Raw genomic sequence first — 26,357 nt, 5'->3', positions numbered from 1 at the left:
GATGCGTTGGAAAATACGCCTCATCATTCCAACGCAAAAGACAACCGTGAAGTCCATCCGTATACCATAGACGCCCGTGAATCTCACTCCCCACACTGACGGAGCAGTGGCTTTCGGACTAGCACGTTACGGAAATAGACTAGCCGCCTAGCTGCACCTCAACGTCGGCGAATAAGCCCCGAAAACCCATCAGATCACCAACACTCAACTCAAGGACTTTTCTGATTTTATTTCGCTGCCATGGAATCCACGTCTACCAAGGAGACCGAGCGAAACTGTGTGCTCTGCTGTCAGGACCTCGACATCTTCGCCCTGGGGAAGTGTGATCACCCAGTGTGCTACCGCTGCTCCACCAAGATGAGGGTGCTGTGCGACCAGAAGTACTGCGCCGTCTGCCGGGAAGAGCTCGACAAGGTGCCGCTCCCCTGTCCTACTCTAGCCCGGGGATGTGGTGTGACAGCACAGGCCAAGGGGTTCGGCCAGCTAGCTCGATCACCACGTTGGAGATCAAAACCAACGACAGTTTAGGAACGAACTCGTTTTACTGGCTGGTTAGGGAAAGACCAAGATCTTTTATTGTTGATCATGAAACTTGGAAGGATGAATGTCCTCCTACTACTTAGCATTAGTACTACTCGCTAGCTGGCTAGTGTTAGCGCCCAGGGTAGTGGTGGTTATGTAACAGGTTATGGTTCTAATGTTGCTGACCAAAGCAGAGGGACAGGTTGTCTAGATCGTTAGGTGACAGATATCTAGCGACCTCCGTGGTGTAGATCAACGTGTCACACTGCGTTATCTGCTGTATTGCTATGTCAACATACTCCGTTTCAGTTGGGAGAAAGCTAACTACGTTTGCTCTGGTATAGACAGGCAGCTTGCCAAGATAGATACCATCATTGAAGTATAGCAAAGCTTTTTGGGGTAATAGCTAAGCCTAATGTTCGTTTTTTTCAATGCTCAGATCATAAAACGTTGGCTAGGCATTGTTTTGGATGAGCTGCTGGTGGTTAGATGAGTGTGTTATAATTCCCTTTTTTTTTTTTAAACAATCAGTACTCTCCCACTTACTGCAGAGTTGCCCATGCCATGGTCTAAAGTTGTCCCTCTCTCTGTCCCTCTGGTAATATTCAGGTGATCTTCGTGGACAAACTGGACCCCTTCTCCACACTTCCCATCCAAAAGTTTCAGTGCGAGAAGAAACACGACATCTACTTCAGTGATGGGGAAATCTATGCTCAGTTCAGGTAGGTTCAGCTAACAGCCGCTGGCCTCATTCTGTGTGTGCCTGCTTTGCGATGGATTAATCTGGGTTGAAGAGAGAGAGAGAGGGAGAGAGAGAGACACCAAAAATAGCTGAGGAAATTAGGAGAAGCCCCTTGTGTTGTCTCCGAGGTCTTCTCTCAGGAACTTACAGTTCAGGTCCTTTATTAAGAGCGCTCTTTGCTTCTCAGAGCACCTGTCAGTTATTTCTCTACTTCTCTCATTCTAAATTGACCCATAGCTCCTAGGGCAAATCTCACAGGATTGGATAGAGAGGCCTATTCATTAGCGTTATGGCAATGAGTCCACCGTGCACCCTTATTTTGTATGTGTGTGTAGCTGACTCCTCCTTTTCTCTGTGTGTGTGTGTTTGTGTTTGTGTGTGCGTGTGCCTGTGCGTGTGTGTTGCCAGGAGGCTGTTGCTGCCACAGTGTCCCCGGTGCCCTGAGCCCAAGGTCTTCTCCAAGTTTGAGGAGCTGGAGCAGCACATGAGGAAAGGGCACGAGCTCTTCTGCTGCAAGCTCTGCTCCAAACACCTCAAGGTGAGCTACCTGTACCTGTACTACCCGTGTGTTGTTCAAGACAAGTTGACAAGTCGCCTGTATTCAGCAGCTTCCCTGGCATGTCAAGATGAGTTAGCTACCTCAATACAGCTGTTCTTCAGCGTAAAGTTTTTGCACAGATGTGATAAAGGATGTGTCTGTGAATGAACACAAGTGTCAAGGGTTCAAGGGTAATTTATTTGTCACATGCACAGAAATACAAAGTAAAACATTCAGTGAAATTAAACTTAATAAAACACTCAACACTGTGCCAGAGAAGAGAAGACAATAGTACAAATAAAAGACACAGGACACAGTGTTTCCCCTAGGTTTGCTGCCTTGGGGGGGTGGCATGGACCGTGGCATGGACCCCCCCCCAGGGGGTAAGACCCTGCCTCATACCAGCGTCATGTCCAGGGCAGGGTTTCCGTTAGAAAAATTTGCCGCCGGACATCGTTCCCGTTCATCGACAACGATGTCCGGGAAGATTTCGAATTACCGGACAAACGTGATATATTCCGGTCATCATATTAAAATATAATAACAATTTTTTTTTTCAAAATCTAATATAGCTGTTTGTCGCGGTGATTACTGTTGTGTAGCGGCCTATATATGCCATTTAATGTCTATTTCTCATCCGATACGATTAGATGCGAGCTATATAATATATAATAATATAACATGATTCGCATGCGCGCTATGCCATTATGTCCAGCGCTGAACGGGCGCCTCACTGGGAACTGAACAGACAGCATCGATCAATGAACGGACTCCACATTAGGTTAACTGAAGTTTGTTAAATTGTTTGGGATTAATGTGAGTTTTCTATTTTCTCTTTCCAGTTTTACCCTTTTTTTTTTTTTATCAATAAAACAACGTCATTTCTATAACCAGGGGGGTGTTCCATCGACGTCGCTGGAGGAAAGTCTGGGCTTGTTTTGACAAGTCTCGCGAGATCTATCAAGATATGCCTGGATCTTTTTAAGAGTCTCGCGGGACTTGGCGAAGTAGGCCTAGGTTTTCCTTTGGCGACATTGATGGAACACCCCCCAGGTCTCGCTGGTTGGGAAGGCATTTCGTTTAGCTGCCTGTCAAATCATACTTAGGGGATAGCCCTGTAAGCTCATACGGGTCTGTATGTCGTCCTGAAGACCGGCTGTTAGATCATATCGCTGAAGTTTGTCTCCATCTTAGTGTAAATGTTGTCCGTTTCGTTTGTTATCCTTGTTATTGTGCGATAAAGTTAAGGCTTTCCGCTCAGGGCCACCATTTTCAGCTGGGCACCGGACACACACACACTCGTGCACGCGCGGCACTGCCCGAGAGAGAAGGACCCGCCCCCTTTGGTTAGCCTATAGGCTGTCTGGAGGGGGCGGGTCCTTCTCTCTCGGGCAGTGTTGTGTGTGTGTGTTTGGTGCTCAGCTGAGAATGGTGGCCCGAAGCCAATTTGAATACAAAATGTGAACTTTAGCGAATTGTATTCAAATCGTGCTTAGAGGGAATTATTTTCACCGGACATTTTGTCCGACGAGTTTTCAAATTGTCGGACTTTAACAAATTTTACCGGACAAAGTCCGGGAATTACCGGTTAACGGAAACCCTGGTCCAGGGGTGTACTAACTTGTACATTAAGCCGCCTCACGCTATGGAAACAGGAGATTCTGCCCTATGGGCCATTAGGCTCCAGAACCATCGGTTCTCAAGGCTACTTACTTATGTGGTCTTGACTACCTGTCCACTTTCTCACCTGGTTCTTGCTGTCTCTCTCTCTGGTGTGCCGACACCATCCTGCTCTCTCTCCTTCTCTCCCTCTCTATCCTCCTCTCTCCCTTTTGCTGTCAACCAAAAGGTAAACAAAACAGCCAGAGTATTTATAATCTAATAAGAGGCATAAATTGATCCATATCAATTTATAACATAATTATAATTGAATATTGGATTGCTGTGGGCAATCCAGTCAGATAATGTAATTTTGACTTTACTCTCTCACCTACTCTCTCAACTATAAAAAACAGAATAAGAAAGATAGTATAACTACTTTAAGTAAAATAATAAAGTGCCTCCAGTTAGCTCTTTAGCTGTCAAGTGTGCAAGGAGACTAGCTCATCTCATCACCTCTGAGCTAGCTAGCTTGCTAGTTCTTTGACACTATTTACACTAGGGGTGTAACGGATCACCTAACTCACGGATCGGATCGTGTCACGGTTTTTGAGTCACGGATCGGATCATTTTTCGGATCAACACAAAACATAAAGATAAAAAGCTTTTTCCTCGAATTCTGTAAAAACACCACTTTTACTGTGTAAAACCCAACAACATTCAAGATGTCAAAACTGGTATATATATGTGTGTGTGTGTGTGTGTGTGTGTATATACTATATATATATACATATATACATACATACATACATACATACATACATACATAACATATTCTACACTCAAACATTAGGCTACATATTAAACAGAAACACACATTCAACTTAAATGATGCAGTAGGAGAGAGGGAGGAGGCACCTGGTTGCAGCAGTGAATCACCGGGCTCTTTAAAGCAGACAAATAAACATGTTTTATGCCACTTTTAACTAAATAATAAAGTGAAACCTTACTTTAAACATGGTATGAAAAAATTGGCTACATTATCAGAAGTTGTCAAGCTGCCTTTTTCGTGCCTCCCGTCAACACACCAGGGTGATGTCGCGGCAAATGTGTGGCCATGCTCGTACGACTTTCTCGTTGCACAACGCTTAAACACCGTCACTTTGTTATCGACCACACTTCCAATGACACTGTCCGTCATTGTTATAATTGACAGAGAAGCCAAAGTGCTCCCATACATGCGATTTAAATGACGAGGGAGGCTTTTCGAGTTCTTCTCTGTCGCCAACATTAGCAGCACTCGACATGATACACTCGGGCTGCGTTCGTAAATTTGCTCTGAGAGCGCCGGAGAGCACACTGGGTCCGACGTCATAAAGGGACCAAGTAATTTGATTGGACAAAAGGCGTTCCTTGAATGCTGATCAGATTCCAGAGCGAATTTACGAACGCAGCCTTGTTGTTCTGGATTTTCTTTTTTTCATTATCAACCTATCATTGCGCTTTAGAGTAAAACAAAGCACGCAGCTGTCGCGTCTATCTTTTCATGGCAACTCTACATTGTGATTTACAAGGGATATTATTAACTAATATTAAGTAATATTATTACTTGGTTACATTTTGCAATTGATCCGCGGTACACATGCGTGCCGAACCGTGGAGGGCGATCCCTAATTTACACTATGGAACTATAGTCAGACACTTTCTAGTCACGATAATAACGACCAATTTTAACCAACTTTCTCTGTCAGAACACTCAGCAATTATATTTGCTAACGTTTCAACTTGCTTACTTTCAATCTGCAGTCAATCTGCAGACAATCTGCAGACACAGCCGGCAAAAACTCTCGAGTCTTGCGCGCACACTTGCGCAAAATCTTGTATTATTCTCCTGCGCTGGCACAGCGCGATGTGTGGAGATAGGTCTGGCTATGCGAGACTACGGCGGACTAACGTTACCAACGAGCCCACCATGGGCTTGCCACTCGCCAGATTCGGGTTGGGTGCGTTTAAAAAACGCTGATATTTTAGCCTGCTTGTCAGATGTTTGGTGTCTACGTCCGTAATAATTCCTCTTTCTTGGGGGGGCGGGGGGTTCCGTTGGGAGGGCGGCCCGCCCCCCCAAGGCAATGGTAGGGGAAACACTGGGACATAAGAGACATAAAGTGCTGAACATAAAGTGCTGTGCAGTAACAACAGTATCCTGCACTAAATAAATAGACCAATTCTAAAAAGGCAGTAGCCTAGCGCAAGTAACAAAGGGAACCAATTAAAATAATCTATAATAATTTGAGCACCAGCTGCAAAGCAAATTGCCACACAGTAACGATAAAAACTCTTTATGTGCCGACTACTTCTGACCTGTCTTTCCCGCCCGCCCAGATCTTCTCCCACGAGCGTAAGTGGTACAACCGCAAGGACCTGGCGCGTCACCGCACGCAGGGGGACCCCGACGACACGTCCCACCGCGGCCACCCACTCTGCAAGTTCTGCGACGACCGTTACCTCGACAACGACGAGCTGCTGAAGCACCTGCGCAGAGACCACTACTTCTGTCACTTCTGTGATGCTGACGGAGCTCAGGAGTACTATAGGTACACACACGCACGCACACACTCATGCACACACACACACACATACACACACACACGCACGCATGGATGCACGCACACACACACACACACACACATACGTGCACACACACGCACACACACACACACACACACACGCACGTGGATGAATGTAATGTCGTCTCTGCATGTCGTATGTTGTCTCCTAAACATGCCGTTCCCTAATCGCGTCCATATCTTTTCTAATTCTAAGTATGTTTCTTAATCATATTGTATGTCACATGTGCCCTAAGCTTGTCCTTACAGTTGCTAAGCAATTAGTACGCTTCTTAACCTTGTTGTGTGTCTGACACACAGTGACTACCACTACCTGAGCGAGCACTTCCGCGAGAGCCACTACCTGTGTGAGGAGGGCCGGTGCAGCACGGAGCAGTTCACCCACGCCTTCCGCACCGAGATCGACTACAAGGCCCACAAGGCCCAGGTCCACAGCAAGAACCGCGCAGAGGCCCGGCAGAACAGACACATAGACCTGCAGTTCACCTACGCGCCGCGGCAACAGAGGAGGAACGAAGGTGAGGGGGTCTCTCTCTGTGTGTGTGTGTGTGTGTGCGTGTGTGTGTGTGTGTGTGTGGCAAGGCCTCAGGTGAGTGGTAGGGGTTTTGTTTGTGCGTGTGTGTGTGTGTGTGTGTTGGCAGGGCCTCGGGTGTGTGCAAGCCCGGATTATCCATATATTGCATCGGGTGAACGCCCTGGGGCACCAGCCAATGGGGGGGCACCAAATTATTCGGACAATGAATAGACCTTTAAAATATTTTGGGCACATTTTTTAAATATAGGCTTTACTGGAAGACATCCACACAGGTACAAAACTAACGGTTATATTTAGGCTATCATGTATAAAAAGATAAATAATTGCGAGTTCGGTGTAAGTGCCCCCCCCCCCAGTCACAGACAAGTGCGCGATGACGCAGTGCCACCAAACTATCAACTATCAACGAAGAAATCAAAATGTACAGGCGACAACTGAGTGGCTCTGCCAAGCGAAAAATTAAGCAACGCAAAGACTCCAGACATACGGCCGCTCTTAAAAATGTCCCAACAATTAGGATTTTTTTTATTTCACCTAGGCCTAAAATTAGCACCGAAGTTAACAGTGGGGGGGGGGGGGGCAGCAGAGGGAGCGAGCCCATTCAAAGCCATACTGGAGCAAGTCTTGCTGAATGTGTAGTAAGAATGGTTCATGTCATGACCTGGGGTTAGACTTGTCGAATTGCCGGGGACAAAGTTACGACAACGCCAGTAACATGTCGGGTAAATATAACGGCCTCCAGGGGCGCATCTTAAAAAAGCAAACCCCCTGATTCATTACGTGCCCTGTGCTGGACATTCCCTTAATGTTGTCGGTGTAAACAGCATTAATAGCTGTAAGGATGCGAGTGATTTCTTTGACCTACTTCAGTCATTGTATGCGTTTTGTGCAGCATCCCCTCACCGATGGAGCCGGATATTTAAAAAGAAGGATGTGAACATCAGGAGGACTCTAAAACCACTGTCCAGTACTAGATGGAGTTGTAGGGCTGACTCTACCAATGCGTTGAGAGAGAACTATAGTGCAATAAGAGAGGCCTGATAATAATAAGATTCCCTGCTGGCAATTGAATCCGAGTTGGTCAAAGAGATGGACTTTGAGGATTTAGTAAACGACTTTGCCTGCGTAAAATCAAGAAAAAATAAGTTCTGCTAAAGGTAAGGCTTACTTCTGATTATTTCGGGCTAATATGACGCTGTGGCTGATTTGGGCCTGTGTGATGCACAAGGCTATAGCCTACGTCTGATACAGCATCACAAAGGTGAGCAGAGCGGCAAAGAGAGAGGCGCTGTTTATTTCCATAATACCTGTAGTACGCTTCATTAATGCTGACAGAAAATATGTTCTTATTCTTATATGCCTGCAACAGTCGTTATTGGACTTGGTTGGTATTGAGCTTGTTTTATTGTAGTATAGAGTATGTGCATTTTCCCCCTTTGTTATGGTTTAGCATGTAGTCTCAGGCCATTTATGATGGAAATAATTAGCCTATATTTACAGGGATTAAAGTTCTCCGTCGCTACGACGGATTTCCGTCAATTTTTTCCAAGTCGCGACGGATTTCCGTCAATTGGCTACATATGTCCAGTGTACTAGAACCACTCTACTACGGAGTGTTTGTCCGTGAATAACACCGGCTATGCCCCGGGGTAGAAACACAAGACTATGGCTGGATAAGGTCTACAGGTCTCCACGGTCATTTTAAGCCGTCAACCAGCCCGCTACGACCACGGGAAGTCATGTTAAAAGTGAAGTTACTTCTGTTAAACTGGCGCTAAGCTAACATCGCTAGTGGCTAACTCCCTCCTGGCCTTAAAGAGACAAGCGCCCTTTTCTCATCTCAATCTCAAAGAGCTTCATTAGCTCACCACATCTACACATTTGGTCCCACACACTCCAGATTTGAACCCAAGGTTCTACCCAGGGTTAGTTACCCCTGGTAGAAAGCCCTTTGCTCTCAGACCTTCAGAACCCATTGAAAGTAGTGGAGGTACTCCAGAAGTCCAAATGCATCTCTAACCCTAGGAAACCCTAGGAAGCCCTAACCCTAATGGCATGAAAATGCAACATGTTGTACTCCCTGTACCCCTGTACGTGTGAGAACATGTCTTTTTACACTAGGCACTTCACATCAAGCATTAGAGCTCCCTACAGGTTCCCGCTAGCTCGCGTGCAAGGCCTCCCAGGAATGGCCTAGGACTCTGAAAGTTGATTTGGTACAATGTAGGGATACAATCAAGGAGTGTGTAGAGTTTGGTGACTGTGACTCTTTCCATGCCCGTTCCCTGGGCCCAAACGTACGCCAGCAGCAGCCACCCACTTTAATGAAGGCTTTTCCGGCCTAGTGGTTAAAGGAAGGTTAAAGGACTTTAGCTCAGCAACCACAAGTGCCACAGACACGGTTCAGATATTTTACGAATCGGCTCGGCCCCACCGACAGGCCACACCCACTTTCATACAAGCCACTCCCCCTAATTGTCTAAGCCACACCCATTATCTGATTATTTGTATGTCAGAGTCAACCCTTGCAATAAGTATCAATTTTATTTCATGAATTGAAAACAGCATTGATATCACAAATCAGAATCAGAATCAGAAGACTTTTATTGCCATGACATGTAAACATGTTAGGAATTTGGTTTGGAACAATGGAGCACGGTTTACAGCAGGACAGGTGCAAGACAGGACAAGACAGTGCAAACCAACATCGAAGTGCAAGAGTCATAATTAATATAAATATAAAGTGCAGAGATCAAGTGTTCATATCCAGACAGTCCAGTGGGGGTGGAGGGAGGGTAGATAGATAGATAGGGGGTCAGGTCAGGGGGGGGGGGCAGCGGCATTTAGGAGCCGGATGGCTGTGGGGAAAAAGCTGTTTGTATGTCGGGCCTTCACAGTTTTTAGGGACCGCACCCTCCTGCCTGAGGGGAGCGGGGCGAAGAGACCGTGTCCTGGGTGTGCGGGGTCAGCCATGATCTTCCTGGCCCTCCCCAAAGCCCTACTTTTAAACAGGGCCTCAAGGGGGGGCAAAGGGCAGCCAATCACCCTCTCCGCCGAGCGTATCACATAAAAGCAAACTGGCAATAGAAAAGCTGTTCAAAAGAATCTTCTTCCCTTAAAACGCTAACGTTATAAAATACAAACATATAGTGGAGGTTAAAATGAGAATATGACTTGGCTTGAACAAATTTTCAGTCAGGAGATTTTTTTTTGCTTTAATCCCTGTATTTAGAAAGTCGTGTTGCATTGTGGTGTGAGTTGTGTAAGGCGATCAACTTCTCCAGAATCGATTTAATTGAGTCGTCACTTACAAGCGAGTTTGTTTAATCTCAACGAGACGTCCTTGATATAACTTCTTAAGATAAAATGATCCAATCAAATATTAGGCACCACTACTGAACTGTTCTTTAAGATAATATTTATTCAAGCACATCAGCAAGCAATAATAGTTCATTTCCATGGAAAAGTGGTCCCATCTAGTTTCACCTCCGCAGGCCAGTATCAGCTAGCCGTCAACAGGTTAACTGCAGAAGCTTCACCAAACAAGAACCCCGTTTAGCCTTGGTACATAGTCTTTATACATTTTATTTAACATTTGGGGCTGGGCTGTCCCTTCCCCTGCTATCTGGTAGGTTTTTAATTGTCAGCATAAAATCTGCTGCAGCTGTGACCATTTGATTTGTAGCAAGTGTTTCAGTTAGTCATGTGGCCTTCAACTCCGAGTGTACTGTCTGTTATCTTCTTCTTCTGGCCTCCCGTTGTCATGATGATATACTTGTGTGACCACTGAGCGAGTCATTGTGTCCTTATCAGATTAGCTTGTGAAAACATAACTATTGAAGTTACACAGTCCTATGAGTTAGGATTCGATTTACAAGTTAAAATATAGTATAGAAGAATAGACTTATCATTAATCATTAGTTATGAAAGTATAAAATCAGTACAGAAAAATAGAATATCATAACAGCAGGTATAAAATGGTTGTTAGCACATAGGTAAAGATAAGTAATTTACAGGCGGTTTGAATCATAAAACTTTCTTTTAGTCAGGAGCTTGTCTTCTTGTCGCTCAAAAACAGAACCTCTCTTTTGGCTTTGCGTGACCTTCCTATTGTTCTCAACTGACCTCAGTCACATATTATTTAAATGAGCACATAGTACATGATTTATCACTTTTAGTTATTTTAATACAAATTCCCAACAGTTGCATTCAGATTTGAGCATCAGTGTAAAGGCTATACTACGGCATTAGGCCCAAATGTGATGACCCTGTACTGTAGTTATATGCTCTTGTAAATCGATGTTTTTTGTAACCATAGTAAATATCACACTTTCACTTGCAAAGTAGGAGGGTGTGTGTGTTGGGGGGGGGCACACATCAAGTCTGGTCACCCTAGGGCACCCTAGGGGGTTAATCCGGGCCTGGGTGTGTGGTAGGGGTTTTGCTTGTGTGTGTGTGTGTGTGGGGTGGGTGTGGTGGCAGGGCGTCGGGTGTGTGGTAGGGGTTTTGTTTGTGTGTGTGTGTGTGTGTGTGTGTGTGTGTGTGTGTGTGTGTGTGTATAAATGACCCTGTGTGTCCCTCTGTCAGGGCTGGTGTCCGCGGGGGACTATGAGGACGTCAGGCAGAGCCACGGGGGGAGGGTCCGGAGTCAGGGGAACCAGCAGAACGGCAGAGGCAGCTGGAGATACAACCGGTGGGTCTCACCTCACTGACATCACTGACATCCCCACCCGCACTCACACTAACAGCCCAGCCCCTCTGTGTAACGCTCGATGTGGACTTAGTGTGTGTCTGTGTGTGTGTGTCCAGTGAGGAGGAGGACAGGGAGGTGGCAGCAGCCATGAGGGCGTCCCTGGCGGTCCGCAGACAGGAAGACAGGGGGGCGGTCCAGGAGAGGAGCGCCCCCAAACACCGCAAGGAGGAGAGGATGGAGAGACCCGAGAGGATGGAGAGAATGGACCGGATGATGGAGAGACCCGAGAGGATGGAAAGACCGGAGCGGATGATGGAGAGAGTCGATAGGATGGAGAGACCGGAGCGGATGATGGAGAGAATGGACCGGATGGAGAGACCCGAAAGGATGGAGAGAATGGAGACGGAGGACATGAGACAGAGGGGCAGCCCTATTAAGCCACTGTCGGAGGCTCCAGGTAACACACACACACACACACACACACACGCACTCGCTAAGCCAGCTGGCTAGCAGTATGTCTGGCCTAGCCAGGGAGCTAAGCTAATAAAGAACAGTATGCGTGTGTGTGGGATAAGATTGTGAAGTGATGACTGTTGCTGTTCCAGTGAGGACCATGAAGAGTGACAACCCGCTGATGGGGGACGACTTCCCCGCGTTGGGGGGGGCTGCGGCGGCTCCCATCCCCAGGTACACACACACCCCTACTGTACAAGTACACACACTCCACTAACACATCTACACACAGCCCTAGTGTACATGTACACACTCCACTAACACATCTACACACAGCCCTACTGTACATGTACACACCCCACTAACACATCTACACACACCCCTACTGTACAAGTACACACTCCACTAACACGTCTACATTTACTCTATTTAGCAGACGCTTTCATCTTGCATATCAGCCCAATAGAGCTCTCAGGTCTTCTGACGCTGGTTTTCTCTGTGTTCCACATGTACAAAAGAAGAGATTTGGTGAGGCTGCATTCTCATTTTATGCACCCAAATTGTGGAATGCGCTGCCAGTTTACACTAGGGATGCAACCTCAGCAAATATGTTCCAGTCAAGACAAAAAACTCATCTTTTTAATTAGTGTTGTTCCGATACCGATACTAGTATCGGCATGGCCACCGATACGCACCAAAATGCTGGTATCGGTATCGGCGAGTACTTTACAAAAACGTAAGTTTTTTTTTTTTTTTTTTTTTTTTTTACTTAAGTTTTACAAAAACTTTACGAGTTTTACAAAGGTTTTGAGCAGTGCCAGACTAAGTGTTAGCAATAATTTTACATCGAGGTTAGTATGCGGCTCAAAAAACATGTTTTTTTGTTTTGTTTTTTCAAACGCCGTGGTATCGGATCGGTACTCGGTATCGGCAAGTACTGCACGGTCAGGTATCGGTATCGGTATCGGGATCAAAAAATGGTATCGGAACAACACTATTTTTAATATGACTAAATAATTAAATTATGATTATATAATGATTGGAGCACTTTGAGCTGCAACATTTGCAGGAAAAGCGCTATACAAATAAATGTTATTACTATTATTATTATTATCCAAAGAGACTTACAATGAGAGATTACAGGGACAGTCTCCCTGGAGTAACTGAGGGCTAAGTGCCTTACTCAAGGGCACTCTAGTGGTGGTGTCCCCCCAGGTGGGATTTGAACTCATGACCTGAGCCACCACTACCCCTATAACACCCATTGCCGAGGCCCAGCCCCCTGTGCTGTTTCTCTGCTTGTGTATGGCTCCAGCACCAGCCTCTCTAACACAGAACGGCTCCTCTGTTCTCTCCCCTGGTTCTTCCTTTTTTTATTTTATTTTTACCAGTGTTAAAAGGCTTACATGGCCTCATGCATTCACTCTGATGGTCCATAATTTCTGTCTGTGTTTATAGTGTATACTGGTAGATACAGTGCTGATGTGTGTGTGTGTCTGTATGTGTGTGTGTGTGTGTGTGTGTGCTTGTGTCTTTGTGTGTGTGTGTGTCTGTCTGTCTGTGTCTTTGTGTGTGTCTGTCTGTCTGTGTCTTTGTGTGTGTGTCTGTCTGTCTGTGTCTTTGTGTGTGTGTGTGTCTGTCTGTGTCTTTGTGTGTGTGTCTGTCTGTCTGTGTCTTTGTGTGTGTGTGTGTGTGTGTGTGTGTGTGTGTGTGTGTGTGTCTGTCTGTGTGTGTGTGTGTGTGTCTGTCTGTGTCGTGTATCTGTCTGTCTCTCTGTGTATTTGTGTGTGTGTCTGTCTTTGTGTCTGTGTGTGTGTGCGTGTGTGTGCGTGTGTGTGTGTTCTGCCCTAGCAGTCTGAAGCCAGCCCCCACCATGGCCCCGGCCACAGCGGCTCTGAAGGAGGACGACTTCCCCAGCCTGTCTGCCGCCAAAGTGTCCTCCCCCATGACCCCGGCCTACTCCGCCCAGCCCAGGAAGCACTCCTCCTTCCACGAGGAGGACTTCCCCGCGCTGGTCTCCAAGATGCGCCCCCCCAGGCAAGCGGGGGGGCCTAACTCCGCCTGGGCCCACGCGGGGGGTAAACCCGTCAGCCAGCCCCCGCCCTCCAAACCTCCACCCACCATCGACCCCCCTCTCCCTTCGCGCCCCCAACCTCTTTCCTCCTCGTTATCCTCCTCGTTGTCCTCCTCTCGTAAGAAAAAGAAGGGCGGGGAGAACGCCAAACCCAAGCCCCTCCGCTCCCCGCCGTCCTCGGACGACGAAAGCGGCGCGACCAAGAAGGAGGTCCGGCCCGTGCCCACCATGCTGGACATCTCCTCCCTGCTGACGGTCAAAGGAACCAACAAGCCACCGCCGACCTCTAACCCCTCCCCTCCGACCCCTAACCCTGCCCCTAACCCCGCCCCTAAGGCCGGCAAGAAGAAGAAACAACAACAACAACAATCCACCCCGGCCCCTCCTCCTCCGTCGTCGTCGTCAGGGAACCCGGCAACGGTTTCCATGGAAGCGGCCTCCAGGGTGGCCGCCGCCGCGGTGCAAAAGGAGAACGTTCCGGAGACCAGGCCGGCCGAGGGTCACGGCGCCAAACCTCCCGCTTCCATGACGACGCCGACAGCCAAGACGAGCGGATTGGCTAACGGCTTCGTGGAGAAGCCGGTCACGGTGGCCCCCCCACAGCCCAACCCCGACCCTCCCATGGAGGAAGAGGAGGAGTTCCCCGCACTCATCTCCAAGAAGCCCCCGCCAGGTACGGACACACACACACACCAGGGTTTCCGTTAACCGGTAATTACCGGTCTTTGTCCGGTAAAATTTGTTGAAGTCCGACAAATTGAAAACTCGTCGGACATAATGTCCGGTGAAAATAATTCCCTCTAAGCACAATTTGAATACAATTCGCTAAAGTTCACATTTTGTATTCAAATTGGCTTCGGGCCACCATTTTCAGCTGAGCACCAAACACACACACACTCACACACACTCATACACACACAACACTGCCCGAGAGAGAAGGACCCGCCCCCTTTAGTTAGCCTATAGGTTGTGTGTGTATGAGTGTGTGTGTGTTTGGTGCTCAGCTGAAAATGGTGGCCCGAAGCGGAGCGCCTTAACTTTATCGCACAATAACAAGGATAACAAACGAAACGGACAACATTTACACTAAGATGGAGACAAACTTCAGCGATATGATCTAACAGCCGGTCTTCAGGACGACATAGAGACCCGTATGAGCTTACAGGGCTATCCCCTATCTATCTGAGAAAAGGCATATGCCGGCTGTAACATCGAACGGAAATTAGCCTATACGCATTGCAAGTTAATTTAAAGCCTATTTATTTTCAAAGAGTTTTATTCTATTTTATTTTATCTGATAAAAGGCATATGAACGGAAATTAGGCTAGCCGTGTCACGCCAGAAGCCTACATGCTTGCACTGTTCAATAACATGTTATACATCTAGACATTGTGGTATTTCTTTATATACGTATCCCAGCCTGCCTATCAATTGTTTCTCAATAAACAGTTATGTTCTCCTCATTGTCATACTCCCGAGTCCGATTAAGTATGATTTGACAGGCAGCTAAACGAAATGCCTTCCCAACCAGCGAGACCTGGGGGGTATTCCATCAATGTTGCTAAAGGAAAATCTAGGCTTATTTTGACAAGTCTCGCGAGATCTATCAAGATATGCCTGGATCTTTTTAAGAGTCTCGCGAGACTTAACGAAATAAGCCTAGATTTTCCTTTAGCGACGTTGATGGAACACCCCCCTGGTTATAGAAATGACGTTGTTTTATTGATTAAAAAAAGGGTAAAACTGGAAAGAGAAAATAGAAAACTCACATTAATCCCAAACAATTTAACAAACTTCAGTTAACGTAATGTGGAGTCCGTTCATTGATCGATGCTGTCTGTTCAGTTCCCAGTGAGGCGCCCGTTCAGCGCTGGACATAATGGCATAGCGCGCATGCGAATCATGTTATGTTATGTTATGTTATGTTAATTTCATTTATAATGCGCCCCCCATCCAACTTTTACATCGGCCCGGGGCGCAGCCCGGGTAAAGGAACAGATAAAGACAAAGACAAGGAACACAGAAAGCAATCAGACACAGACGACTTAAACGTAAAACTCAGGCATACAATTCACAACAAATAGGGAGTAGATTTAGGGAATGTCATTTTGGAAGAGGTGGGTTTTTAACTTGGCTCTAAAGGAGTCCAGAGTGGGGGCAAACTTGATGGCAGAAGGGAGCGCGTTCCACAGGGTCGGTGCCATCACCGCAAAGGCACGGTCACCCTTCCTCTTGAGGTTGGTACGTGGGACCCTCAGGCTGAGTTGGGCGTCGGACCTGAGCCTGGGTCTGGGCCTTGAGGAGGTAGACTGGTCCAGGAGGTCCTTGATGTAAGGAGGGGCGAGACTGTTGAGAGCTTTAAAAACAAAGGTGCAGATTTTGAACTTCACTCTCTTCTTCACTGGGAGCCAGTGAAGGGAGATGAGGACAGGGGAGATGTGGTCCCTCATTTTGGTGCCTGACACCAGCCTGGCAGCGGCATTTTGGACTAGCTGCAGGCGGTAGATGGTCTTATCAGGAAGTCCCGCATATAGTGAGTTGCAGTAGTCGAGCCTAGATGATATTAGCATGAGGACGACCCTCCTCAGGTCGCTGGGGGTGAGGAAGGACTTGATCTTGGCTATGATGCGTAGTTGGTATAGGCATGCCTTCACGACGGAGCTCACTTGTCGGTCAAGGTTAAGCTCGGAGTCAAAGATGACTCCGAGGTTCTTGACATGTGGTCTGACAAGGGTGGACAGGCTTCCCATGTTGGTGCTGAGCTGAGTGATGGCGGTGGTGTTGCCGATGAGGAGGATTTCCCCCTTGCTCTCATTCAGCTGTAGGAAGCTCTGGGCCATCCACTCCTTCACATCGCGGAGGCAGTCCATCAGGCGCTTCAGATCGGCGGGGTCGTCAGTGTTGATTGACAGGTAGAGCTGGGTGTCGTCCGCATAGCAGTGGAATGAGATATTGTAGCGTTGAGGGATTAGACATAGGGGGAGCATGTAGAGGGAGAACAAGATGGGACCGAGGATGGAGCCCTGAGGGACCCCACAGGTGAGGTTGGCTTGTCTGGAGGAGCAGTCTGCTATGTGGACGGCGTAGGTTCTATTGTTGAGGTAGGACTTGAACCACGACAAAGCGGTGTCGGTGATGCCAACCTCCTGCTGGAGGCGATCGAGGAGGATGGCGTGGTCTATGGTGTCAAAAGCTGCGCTGAGGTCCAGGAGGACCAGGGCAGCACATTTCCTGGAGTCTGCGATGAGGAGGAGGTCGTTCCAAACCTTTAAAAGTGCCGACTCAGTGCTGTGGCCAGGTCTGAAGCCAGACTGAAACTTCTCCAGGATGTTGTTCTGTTGGAGGTAGGGCCACAGCTGGCTGAGGACAGCCTTTTCCAGGAGCTTGGACACGACTGGGAGCTTGGAAATAGGTCTGTAATTACTGGGGTTGGAGGGGTCCAGGTTAGGTTTCTTGAGGAGAGGCTGGACCACAGCTTGTTTGAGGCTGGGCGGAACAATGCCAGTGGCCAGCGAGCTGTTGATTATAGAGAGGATGTGTGGCCCTATCGTGTCGAACACCTCTTTGAGAAGGGGGGTAGGGATGGGGTCCAGAGACGATGAGGCCGGCTTCAGTGCAGCGGCCATCTTGGAGAGGGCTGGTAGAGTGAAAGGACAGAAGCTGGAGAAAGTGGATGCACATCCCAGTGTGACGGCTGAGTCCTTGGTGGAGTGCGGGATGTTTTTTCTGATGTTGGTGACTTTGTCAGAAAAAAAGGATAGAAATTCCTCGCACTTAGCCGGGGATGGATCCTGGATGACGGTAGGGGGGGGGGTGAACAACGGTGTTGATTGTCCTGAATAACACTCTGGGGTTGTGTGAGTTGTTGGAGATGAGAGTGGCAAAGTACTTGGCCCTTTCAGTCTTTACCACCTTCTGATAGGTCCTCTGCTTTTCCCTCAAAATCTCGAGTGAGATGGTCAGCCTGTCCTTTTTCCACCTGCGTTCCGCCTGTCTCCACGCTCTTCTCTGAGCTCTGATGGTGTCGTTGAGCCAAGCTGAGACCCTGGGTTTGGGCTTTTTCAGGGTAAGTGGGGCTATCGAGTCGAGGATGGAGCGGCAGGAGGTGTTGAACATGGAAGTGAGTTCCTCTGGGTCAGATGGTGCCTCACCTGCCCTGATGTTTTGGGCTGCCATGAAAGCAGAGGAAAACCTTGGGGCTGTCTGGGCGTTAATGTAACGAGAGAGGCGAGCAGAGGATTGGGTAGCGGGAGGGATGGACAGAGATGAGGTGAACAGAACTGCCTTATGGTCACAGTCAGCATGGGCCAGCATGGTCTCCACGTCACTGATGGGGATGTTGACTGAGAGGACCAGATCTAATGTGTGTCCTCCACTGTGGGTGGGGCCAGAAACATTCTGAGTCAAACCAAATGACTCGATCAGGTCCAGGAATTCAGACTCGAAAGCCCGGGTGGGATTATCCACATGGATATTGAAATCCCCCACGATAAGCACCTTGTGATATATTATTATATATTATATAGCTCGCATCTAATCGTATCGGATGAGAAATAGACATTAAATGGCATATATAGGCCGCTACACAACAGTAATCACCGCGACAAACAGCTATATTATATTTTAATATGATGACCGGAATATATCACGTTTGTCCGGTAAATCGAAATCTTCCCGGACACGGTGTCCGGCGGCAATTTTTTCTAACGGAAACCCTGACACACACACACCTGATCTGACATGACTTATCATTAGTGGAAGCTTGCTTCGACCAGGCCAATCATGTTAGGTCAGGGATGTCCTCAAGGAAGGGAAGAAACAGAGCCTCGGTAGAACAACACGGCCCTCCTTGAACAATAGAAGAAATGCATCCTTCCTTCCTTCCTTCCTTCCTTCCTTCCTTCCTTCCCTTCTTGATGTAATTGCTGATCTTAAATGGTTGGAGTGATTGGTCAGAGCAACTCCACTGTGTTGCTTTCACCATCAATTCAGTTAAGATCAGTGTTGTCTTGATGGAATGGAGAAAGGAAGGATGCATTTTAACGAGCATCCAAACATGTCTCTTAAGTTATCCAATCCTTTTTATCCATCTGAGTTCACTCTTACTGATTTAGTGGTTTCCCATTCAGTCCTCAGTTGTCCTGTAACATATGTAACGGTGACTCTAGGATCATGTAATAAATACAGGGCTCCCACGGGTCCTTGAAATCCTTGAAAGTTTGTGAATTTGAGAAAAAATAAATCAAGGTCTTAAAAGTTTTTGAAAATAGACATGGGTCATTGAAAGTGCTTGAATTCCCCTCTCTCTCTCTCTCTCTCTCTCTCTCTCTCTCTCTCTCTCTCTAAATTTTTTAAAATATCTTCAAAAGAAATTTACTTGGCTCATCAACTAGTAAATAAGTCTCTGTATTGCTTAACTTAACACACATTTCACAATATATTGTTTTGCTGTGCTGTGGTAGAGAAGGCAAGAGACCATCTAGTGTTCACACATTCAAGCCTCTCTTTTTAATTGTTGTCTGTGAGCGGATAGTTCCTATTACATAAATTCTCATCTAGGTCTGTCTCAAACTATGCCGTGTTGGGTCCTTGAATTTGAGGGAATTGAGTCTTGAACGTCCTTGAAAGCTGCTTGTATTTGATGTTTCAGAAGGCGTGGGAACCCTGAATAGCTAACTATCCTGTTTCTCTCCCTCAGGATTCAAGACCTCCTTCCCCTTGAAGAGCTCCGCCCCCTCCCCCGCCGCGCCCCCGCCCCCCCCAGGCCTAGAAGGCAGCATGCCCAGTAAACCTCCCCCAGGCTTCACTGGCATCCCCCTCAACAGCAACGTGGTGGAGCCCGCACCCCCCGCCTCCAACAGGTGAGACATCCCATGGTCACGTGACCGGCCCGGTCCAGACGTGGTCCTCTGTGGCTCAGTCGGTAGAGCAAGGCGCTAACAACGCTTAGGTTGTGGGTTCGATCCCCCCCGGGACCATATATACTGAAAGATCTATGCACTCACTACAATGTACGTTGCTTTGGATCAAAAGATTGATTCCACAAGTTGGAAACATTCCTTTGAGATTCTGGTTCATGATGACACGATTGCATCAAGCAATTCCTGCAGATTTTCAGGTGCACTTTCAAGCTGTGAATCTCTTGTTCTACCACATCCCAAAGGTGTTCTATTGCAGTGTTTCCTCCAGGATTCTTCATGTTAGTGGCGCGCAGATTTCTTTTTGCGTGCACGAGCATGAAACGCGCACTGGCGCTCAAAACAAAGACGTAATTTCACCAAAAACTAGAGGGTGGCCACATTAAAAAGAAAAAAAAATCACGCAGGTGATTTTATATAGAAAGTGATTAAATACCAAGATATCCTACAGCAGCAGCAGAACATGCGGAACGCGCATACAGTACATAGGTTACTGTAAAAACATGTGACTGACAGATACGCCCAGCACACACAGAAAGATCATCAGCTCATCGAATATTAAGTACACAAGAGATAATCAGCTCATCGAATATGAAGTACACAATAGGGGTGGGCATCAATGATCGACGACCGATAATTGATCGATAAGGATCTTGGTCGATCACAAAATATTTTGCTCGATAATCGATAATAATAATTTAAAAAAAAAAAAAAATTTTAAGGACACTAACGTTTTCAGTCATCCTCCTATTTGTGAGTAACTGTTTTTTTACTGCTCCTATGGTGAGTTACTTATTTTCTATATTTTTATTTATAACGTAAAATGTGTTTTTAAGTTAAACAATTTAGGCTACTCACTGCCTTGTTTAAGAGGATTGTTATCTGACTGTAGTGTCTAGTTTGAATGTGAATGAATGTGTGCAATAGCAACACAAATAAAGTTTTCCCCAAGGAAAACATGCTTGTTATTTCTGCCCTATTTTTTTTTTCCGATTTAATTTTTATTTTAATTTTTTATATAAAAAATTTTTTTTAATGAAAAAAAAGCTTAGCGATTAATCGATAATTGATCGGTAATTCTTGCGATTATCGAAAAAGAAATGTTGATCGTTTGCCCAGCCCTAGTACACAAGAGTACACATGGAACCGGACTACATTACGAATATTCATTTAAAATACTCGTATACTGAGCACTAGTATAAGAACATGAACCAGAGAACAGCAGTAAATGCAATAACCCACAGTCGTCGCTGATGATGTTGCATTTTCGATTAGGATACGGGATTAAAGGGACAGGCGAAGAGAGAGAGAGAGAGAGAGGAGATGGATTTCCTGAAATCCAAATGTCCCGCGAAATTTGGACTGTTTTGCAAGCGCGTCCAGTGTTTCCTCCAGGATTTTTCACATTAGTGGTGGGGTGTTCAGTTTTTTCCGCATGCACGCGCATGAAACGCACACTGGCGCTCAAAACAAAGACGTAATTTCACCAAAAACTAGAGGGTGGCAACATTAAAAGAAAAAAGATCAAATACCAAGATATCCTGAGGCTACAGCTGCAGCAGAACATGCGGAACGCGCATACAGCACTGAACAACATCCGTAGAATATAAACTTGTGACTGACAGTCACATACACACACACACAATGAAAGATCATCAGCTCATCAATACGAAGTAGGCCTACATCAGAGTACATGCACAAAACCGGCTAACGTTACTCATTAACTGTTTACACAAGTAAAATCACAGTGTGTCAGTCAGATGGAGCATTCGGTAAACAACCAACAGCAAGGTAATGCTATCAGCTGAGTTAAAGAAAAACAACTCTTACCTTTGATGACACCGACATGAGCCCTGTTTACCCGTACCTCCGCCGTTCTGTTTTTGCCCCGCGCATATTGCCCTGTAGTTAGACCATGCGACCACAGCTCCCTTGTGTCTCTTATTGTCCAAATGTTCCCTTAATTTTAGCTGCATGTTTTTCCAGCATGTAAATCCGTTGTCAAAAAAAATTCAGACTCCCCTTCTTTTCCCCTGCCAATACTCTGTCGTTTATGACATTTACCAACGTTTATGCTATGAATAGTTCGAAGCTAGCGTTAGGTGCGAGGCTGCTCGGTTAGCCCATTAGCGGGAACATTATTTGTTTCACAAAATATCCTGATTTAGTTGACCATGAACATTAGAGACTACATTACAAATGTTCATTTAAAATACTCTGGTATAAGATGAACCAGAGAACAGCGGTAAATGCAATAACCCACAGTCGTCGCTGATGATGTTCCATTTTCGATTAGGATACGGGATTAAAGGGACCGGCGACGGGCGAAGAGAGAGGGAAAGGAGATGGATTTCCTGAAATCCAGGAAATCCAAATGACCCGCTAAATTCGGACCAATCACAAAGCTGTTTTGCAAGTGCGTCGCCTCGCGCGTGTTGAGAGCGATTCAGTCTCGATTGCAGTGCGAACACAAACTGAGACGAGGTTAATTGCAACATTGTAACCTATTGTAACTTACTACACCCTAAATCGGAACGAAATGTAGGTCTGAAAGCGGCCTAAATCTAGCTTCAATCTGCTTTTTTTCTGTTCTCCGGTCATAATACCTCGCTGCCTTTCTCGTTGCGCAGCCTGAATCAAAGTGGACTGAATCAATTAGTGGCAGAGAAAATGTATTTGTGGCGGCCCGCCACAAATCAATGCATATAGAGGAAACACTGGCGTCGCTTCGTGCGTGTGGGGGCGATTACCTAAGTCTGTAACATTGTAACTTACTGCTTCCTAAATCGGAACGAAATGTAGCTCTGAAAGCGGCCTAAATCTAGCTTCAATCTGTTTTGTTTTTTCATAATACCTCGCTGCCTTTCTCGTTGCGCGAGAATCAATGAATCAATTAGTGGCAGAGAAAATTCATTCGTGGCGACCCGCCACAAATTAATGCATATAGAGGAAACACTGGACTCAGAAGGCCACTGAAGAACACTGAACTCACTTAACTGTCATGTCCATGAAACCAGTTGGAGACAACTATTTCTTTGTGACATGATGCATTATCATGCTGGAAGTAACCATTAAAGGATGGGTACATTGTGGCCATGATGAAGGGATGCACATGGTCAGCAACAATACTCAAATAGGCTGTGGCATTCAAGCGACAATTGATGGGTATTAATGGGCCCAAAGTATGCAAGGAAAACATTCGCCACACCATTACACCACCTGAATGAACGAGACGGTGTACAGGTGTTCCTAATAAAGTGTTTAGTTGTTTCAGAAACAACTACTCAACTCTTCAGTGTCAGCTGATCTAAAAGCACCAGATAGGGGTAAGACATATGGTAATGGATCCATCTCAGAGTTATAGAGTTTAGTCCTCTTCGTCCCGGGTGGGACATAAGGATGCAACAGTCTTTTTTCCGCTGGGTTCCGCTTTGCCCAATGAGAGACCCAACCATTCAGACTCGGCCAGGTGGTTTTTTGGGCCGGCTTCTCTTGAACTTTGCAGTAGGTGTTCATCAGAGTGTGACTTTCAGGCTCTTCTATTTGGTCTTCTAGTACAGGTCCTCACTAGTCATCTCATTTGGCCTGTTCGTTGCTGATCTTGTGAAGGCAGCCACGGAAGGAGTCACGTAACATTGTTGTTGGAGAGCCTGATCTTAGTTTTTGAGGCTGTATTGTTTTGAACTCCAGAGAGGACGGTGTCGACTGAATGCACCTCTTCTTGGCTTTGTTCAGCCGGCCTCGATCTCTTTTCTGGCACCACTGTCACTGCTTATGAGGCTTCCAGGGTAGAGGAAGTATTCAGCTAACGTGTGTCCCGCCATCAATGTTAATGGGAGATGTAGCAGGTGTGTTCATGTACAGGATGTGGGGTTTCTGTTTTTGATGTGACTCCCAATCTGTTTGGAATACATGTCTGGTTTCTCCTGGAGGTGGATGTGTGTGGGTGAGACAGCCTTGTGTGAAAAGAGGGTCTACTATTCCTTGGGCAGGTCTGGTTCTCTGAGGCATCACCCAGTCAATGCCTGGTGCTTTACCACTCTTCATGGCCTTCTTGGCTGATGGAACCTCTGCTTCAGTTACTGGGTTGATGTTAATGTCTACAATGTCTCTGGAGGGTGATGGACACACTGGGTCCTCAGAGTCTGGCCAGTTGAGGACGTAACTCCCCTAAAGTAACTGTGATTATATAGGGAGTGCCAAGCAGTCAACTTGGCACTCTTCATCTTCTGTGATTTGATTTTCACATTTGGTTTGATTTGGAGTGTAGTATCAACTCAGCTCTAGTGTCTCAGGTCAGTCATTTATTGGCACCAATATATCAGAGCACCAATATTATCGTTGATATTGGCCTTTTACAGAAATATCTGTATCTGCGCACATTCCACCGAAAATGCACAAAAGATGTGCGGCAGCCTCTCATTCTGAAATTATTCTGTGTAATTTGTTTTTTTCTCCAGAGCAATACATGTATGGGTTTATGAATGAATACACTTTTATTTTTTGTTTATTGGCGTTTGCTGTTACTGGAGTGCCTACTGAAATTGCACAATTTAGCAAAGTAGCATTAGCTCTTTGGACAGCAGTCAGTTAGCACAGTTGCTAGCTTAAATGATGGTACAGAACAAGAGTCAGAGTAAGATATTAGAGTCACACAGTAAGATATTATTTACCAATTGTTTATTTCACCAGTTAATATTGCTAGCTTGTATCCATGAATTTCAGGGTCAGACATTCCAGCTAACCTTTTGTACTGTCAGCTTAGCTACTGCACAAGGTTTGTTAACTCTTGTGAAGAGAGAAGAATTTACCACTTAGATAAAGTTTGTCTTGTGTAAGCTTGTCTTGACTGTTTGTAAAGCTTGTCTTCGCTGGGATAAACTTAATATTGCTAGCTTGTATCCATGAATTTCAGGGTCAGACATTCCAGCTAACCTTTTGTACTGTCAGCTTAGCTACTGCACAAGGTTTGTTAACTCTTGTGAAGAGAGAAGAATTTACCACTTAGATAAAGTTTGTCTTGTGTAAGCTTGTCTTGACTGTTTGTAAAGCTTGTCTTCGCTGGGATAAACCATGAATGTAAATTACAGTGGTTGGCCACCAGAAAGTGCAGGGGGTATTCTAACAGTATGAATGAATGGTTTTCACTGTGAATTTCTTTTATGTTTTTGTAAATTAAATATAACTGAGTATAACCAAAACAATTCAGTAGATGATCAAACTGTCACAAGTTAGATTGAACAGCAAATCACTGATATCAATATGCAGTGTGCTGAACATGTGGAATTGTCATTTGGCAGGTAACTGTACAAGTAACTGCACATCAAATAAATAACGTTGCTCTATTTATCAATGGAGATCATATCAGATCATTATTGATATATGGGTGTTTGCCTAATCAGCATTGAGAGCATCGTTTTGCCATTGTTTTTCCTATGAAAACTTTGCTTAAATGGAATTAAGTAAAAAAAAGAATAGGCAGATAGATTTGGCTTTGGCTTTATTGCTTATACCTATCCAACCCCTTCAGATCTGCAGACACTAAAGGGATAGGGGTTCTTTCTCGACAGGGGGTCTGAGTCCAATGGCATGATTGTTATTGTAGAGAGATGGTTGTGTTCTAACGTGTGTGTGTGTGTGTTCCGTCCCAGGCCTCCCCAGTCTCCTAGCTCCTACCTGGTTCCAGAACACTTCCAGCAGAGGAACATGGAGCTGATCCAGTCCATCAAGAACTTCCTCCACAACGACGAGTCCAAGTTCAACCAGTTCAAGAACTACTCTGGCCAGTTCAGACAGGTACCAGCCCACTCTGTGTGGTCAGAGTTGAATTATTGTGTGTGTGTTTGTGTGCGTGTGGGTGCGTGTCTCAGTGAATGAATGAATGAGAGTGTATCTTATTCCTGTGATTGTAACTCTAGACTATCTATAAGCCCTCTGAAACATTTATTGGGTTCTTCCCTCCGTAAGGAGATGATGACATGTGTGACCCCTCCCCTCCCCTCCAGGGCCTGATGTCAGCGGTCCAGTACCACCGCAGCTGTAAGGACCTGCTGGGGGACAACTTCGGCTACGTGTTCAACGAGCTGCTGGTCCTGCTGCCGGACACGGGGAAGCAGCAGGAGCTCCTGACGGCCCACGGAGACTCCAAGGCCCTGGAGAGGCAGGCCGGGTTAGGGGGGGCCGGAGGGGCCGGGGGGGGCAGGGGCCGCAAGAACAAGAAGAGCGCCTGGCAGACGCCCTCCACCACGGCTAACGCTAACGCTAACGCGGCGGAGCTGGACTGCCAGATCTGCCCCACCTGCCGACAGGTGCTGGCGCCCAAAGACTTCAACTCCCATAAGACCATGCACATGGGGGACAACGACGACTTCCCCTCCCTGCAGGCGATCAGCCGCATCATAAGCTAACCTCCTCCAACCCAACCCCCACCCCCCTCCCCCTTCGTCACCCTGCCTGTACAACCAAGCTCACTGCCTAATCGAGAGTCCTACGTGTGCCGCGTGGGGGCGGAGCCCCAAGGTTTCCAAGGTGACGACCCATGTCAGAGAGGACGCTGGGGGGGGGGGGGGGGGGGGAGTGTGGTCAAGTGAGAAGACAGTGTCAGCTCGTTGAGGGTTAGGGTTTTAGGTCGGGGGTCGATGTTGACTTCGTCTGAG

The 26,357-nt window shown here is 46.5% G+C and overlaps 1 protein-coding gene across 1 annotated transcript; it reads left to right on the top strand.

Moving 5' to 3' along the window:
• Positions 1-240: 240 nt before the first annotated feature.
• Positions 241-26,357, top strand: znf598 (zinc finger protein 598; the record flags this gene model as incomplete). Its single annotated transcript, XM_080524047.1, has 12 exons — positions 241-414; positions 1,132-1,244; positions 1,673-1,802; positions 5,784-5,995; positions 6,329-6,546; positions 11,151-11,256; positions 11,373-11,713; positions 11,862-11,943; positions 13,561-14,456; positions 19,482-19,644; positions 25,353-25,497; positions 25,707-26,357. The coding sequence occupies 12 exons, from the start codon at positions 241-243 to the stop codon at positions 26,106-26,108; spliced, it is 2,982 nt and encodes a 993-aa protein (XP_080380173.1). The 3' UTR covers positions 26,109-26,357.

Source organism: Nansenia antarctica, assembly GCF_963989245.1.
Source record: "Nansenia antarctica genome assembly, chromosome: 2".
Classification (NCBI taxonomy): Eukaryota; Metazoa; Chordata; class Actinopteri; order Argentiniformes; family Microstomatidae; genus Nansenia; species Nansenia antarctica.
The sequence above is the reverse complement of the archived record's forward strand: the minus strand, read 5'-3'. Positions and strand labels throughout refer to the sequence as shown.